Source organism: Mastomys coucha, unplaced genomic scaffold (genome assembly GCF_008632895.1).
Source record: "Mastomys coucha isolate ucsf_1 unplaced genomic scaffold, UCSF_Mcou_1 pScaffold21, whole genome shotgun sequence".
Taxonomy (NCBI): domain Eukaryota; kingdom Metazoa; phylum Chordata; class Mammalia; order Rodentia; family Muridae; genus Mastomys; species Mastomys coucha.
Window position 1 is genome coordinate 95,701,809 of NW_022196904.1, and position 3,708 is coordinate 95,705,516.

The 3,708-nt window shown below is 36.8% G+C and overlaps 1 protein-coding gene across 1 annotated transcript in view; it reads left to right on the top strand.

The window, feature by feature from the left end:
• LOC116100802 (olfactory receptor 2D3-like) overlaps positions 1-2,276 on the top strand; it is a 6,759-nt gene extending 4,483 nt beyond the window's left edge. Inside the window, exon 2 of the mRNA XM_031384535.1 lies at positions 1,337-2,276. Coding sequence (XP_031240395.1) covers positions 1,337-2,276 — 940 coding nt within the window. The remainder of the gene's footprint in view (positions 1-1,336) is intronic.
• Positions 2,277-3,708: the final 1,432 nt, after the last annotated feature.

Below are 3,708 nucleotides of genomic sequence, written 5' to 3' on the forward strand. Positions count from 1 at the left end.
TCCTTCTCCTCTTCTTCTCCTCCTCCTGCTCCTTTTCCTCCTCCCGTCCTCCTCCTCCTCCTGTTCCTCCTCCTTCTCCTCCTCATCTTCCTCTTCCTCATTCCCCTTCTCTCCTCCTTCCCTTCCTCCTTTTCCTCACCCCTTCACATCATGTTCCCTGATGCTTATAGGAAGGAGTGTATATGTTATTCTTAGGCCTGAGCATTCAATTGTGACTGATTCTCAGAACTATGATTAAAGTGAGTGTGTATCCACCACAGTTCACAGCAATGAGAAGCCTCTCTGACTAAGGCTGCAAGTAGTATTTGTCTATGAATATTAAAATAAATATTTAAAGAGCAGCTAGACGCCATGCAAATTTAAGTAAACCATAGTTAAGATTTTGCCTATGTGGACAATGATTTCCCTACGTATAGTTTTGTTTTTTTTAAAACAGGATTTATAGAACAAGTATGTATTTTCTCCTATGGATTGACCTGAAACCCAGAGAGCAGTTAATGACCTCCATAAAAATAATGCTACTGTTATACCAGTCGGCACATTTGACCTGGCAAGTTGAAACCATGGTTCAAAGGCTTAACAGCTGGATAAGACAAAAGATGTTTTTTCCTCCATGGTAGTCCCTTTATATATTCTGTATTATAAAAATAAATTATATGATATGGATTTTAAATGACTAAAAGTAAATATAATCAAACTGTTAAAAATGATGGACAATATGTGATACCAACAGTTGTTAATTATGGACATTAGTATGTAAGGACCCTATGGAAAAAAAAGACAGACTGCTGAAATTTGCATTACACTACTGAGTGTCAGAGTCAAAGAGAAAATATTTTAACTAATATGTTCTTTATTTTGAAAAAATGTGGGTAAGGATCAGGATCACAGAATACTACTCCAGTCTCCCTTATTTTTCAATATTGGCAAAATGATTCTTCAGAATGACCTTATAGATAAAATTAATGAACAGACTTATTAAATGTTATAAAGGCCATAATATAAAATGTAACTAGTTAAAATCATACAAACTTCCTTGCTTCCCACTGCCTTCTCAGAACAGACTTGTTGAACCACAAGAGGTTTGGTCATGTAGGATATGAGACTGATTCTTTCTGACTGCTATTGCTAAAATATTAATGTAATGAAAAAATAAGCTTTGCATTTAAATTATTGTAACTACTGGGCAAAACATAACTTCAGTATTAAGGAATATAGAAACTATAAATAGAAAAGAATCAATGGCCTGTTTTTATGGTTGACAAAAAATATAAGCTGCTCTCACTGCTCTGCAATAACTGACTTATGTCTTTCCTTCCTTGATGCTCTTCTTCAGAGACAAACAACCATTCATGGGTGAAGACAACAGAACCTCTGTGACAGAATTCATCTTCCTGGGCCTCTCACAGGACCCACAGACCCAAGTCCTGCTCTTCTTCCTTTTCCTCCTCATCTACCTGCTCACTGTACTGGGAAACCTGCTGATCATCGTACTCATCCACTCAGACCCCAGACTCCACACCCCCATGTACTTTTTCCTTAGAAACCTGTCCTTTGCTGATCTCTGCTTTTCGACTACCACAGTGCCCCAGGTGCTCGTCCACTTCCTGATGAAAAGGAAGACAATTTCCTTTGCTGGATGCTCCACACAGATAGTCGTGCTGCTTCTGGTAGGATGCACAGAGTGTGCACTGCTGGCAGTGATGTCCTATGACCGCTATGTGGCTGTCTGCAAGCCTCTGCACTACTCCACCATCATGACACACTGGGTATGTGTTCAGCTGGCTGCAGGGTCCTGGGCCAGTGGTGCACTGGTGTCCCTGGTGGATACCACTTTCACATTGCGTCTTCCTTACCGAGGAAACAATGTCATTAACCACTTTTTCTGTGAACCTCCAGCCCTCCTGAAGCTGGCTTCAGCAGATACTTACAGCACAGAAATGGCCATCTTTGCAATGGGCGTGGTAATCCTCCTAGCACCTGTCTCCCTCATCCTCACCTCCTACTGGAACATTGTCTCCACTGTGATCCAGATGCAGTCTGGGGAGGGAAGGCTCAAGGTCTTCTCCACCTGTGGCTCCCACCTCATTGTTGTTGTTCTCTTCTATGGCTCAGGAATATTTGCCTACATGAGGCCCAACTCCAAAATAATGAATGAAAAGGATAAAATGATTTCGGTGTTCTACTCAGCTGTGACCCCAATGATGAACCCTATCATTTATAGCCTGAGAAACAAGGATGTGAAAGGGGCTCTCAAGAGAATAACTACAAAATAATATGTTTGGACTGTGTCATGACTGAACTGACCAATCTATGAATAAAAAACTGGGTTTTTTGTTTTTGTTTTGGTTTTTAAATTAGTGTTTTCCTTCTTTTACTCTTTTCTCCCATATCTTTCTATTTTCCTACAGTTTACTCTGCTTGATAGCTATGTGAATGAAATTAAATTAAAGTTAAAATTTGTAAGTAAAAACAAATAGTGAATAGATGTGGGCATAAGAAAGGAGGAAAGAAGAAAGGAAGAAAAATAGAAAGAATGAGAGAGGGGAAACAGCAAAGTTTTTTCTCTATTTAGTTATACAAGTCAATAACAAAATTGACTTAATTATGCATCTAAGTATATGTCAGCAAATATGAATAGAACAACAAAACCATCAAAAGTATTTATGGGCACATAGTCATTTCTTTCTATTATATTTTGAATTTACATTTCCCTGGGGCACATTCATAGAATTTGGGGCATAAATATGACACTTTTGTTTCATTTTAACATCCCCAATAATTTTAAAGTAAAGTTTCTTATCATTGTAAATAGATTAAAGTATATGAAAAACAAATAATAAAATTATTTTGTGTTTTTTGTTTTGTTAATCTTTAAGTTGACATAAAAATTTATGAAAGATACTGGCTATATTGAGAACTTTCCTCCCCAAACCTCCATACACTTTTGTGTATTTCTCTTATCACATTTTCCCCTGTGTTCTAATACACAGAATCATTTCCACTTTTATATATCCATACATAATTTTTGTAAATGTGTAATATCTAAAAATAATACAGACAAAAATATTTTTTGAAAATGGATTAATTTGCTTACAATGACTGTCTCTACCCATTTCTCTCCAAATGATATAACTTACTATTATGTATATGCACCCCATTTTTGATTTGTTCTCTTGTTTTAGGTCACCCAACCTGTTTTGATAACTTAGCCATTGAGAACAGTGCTGCAAAAACATCAATGGGTAACCATCTCTGTGATGTTTTGAGTTGTAATCATTCAAGAAAATACCTAGGAGTTGCTTTTAAAGTCATTTAAAGGTCTAAATCTATACAACTGCATCATTTTGCTATAATAGTTCTTGTCAAGGTCAATAATGCTGTGAATAAACTCTTTAAACAGACTTTTATACTGTAATGCATTAAGATAGCTAGAAATTCCTTTAGGAAAAGCTTCTCCATTTGCCACTATCAACAAAGTTTGAATTAATAGTTCATCTAATTCTTGCCTCACTGTGGTTAACTATTCTTCATCCCTGAATTATTCATAAACCCCATGTTCTCTCTTGTTCTCTTCCTTATGGTCCTTCAAGTATCATCCAGATCTGACTTTCAGAGTAAGAGTTGGATATGGTGTGGAAGGACATGTATCTTCCTATATTTTGTCTCCTTCTATGCCTTCTTTGTTTATTACACTCATCTCCTACC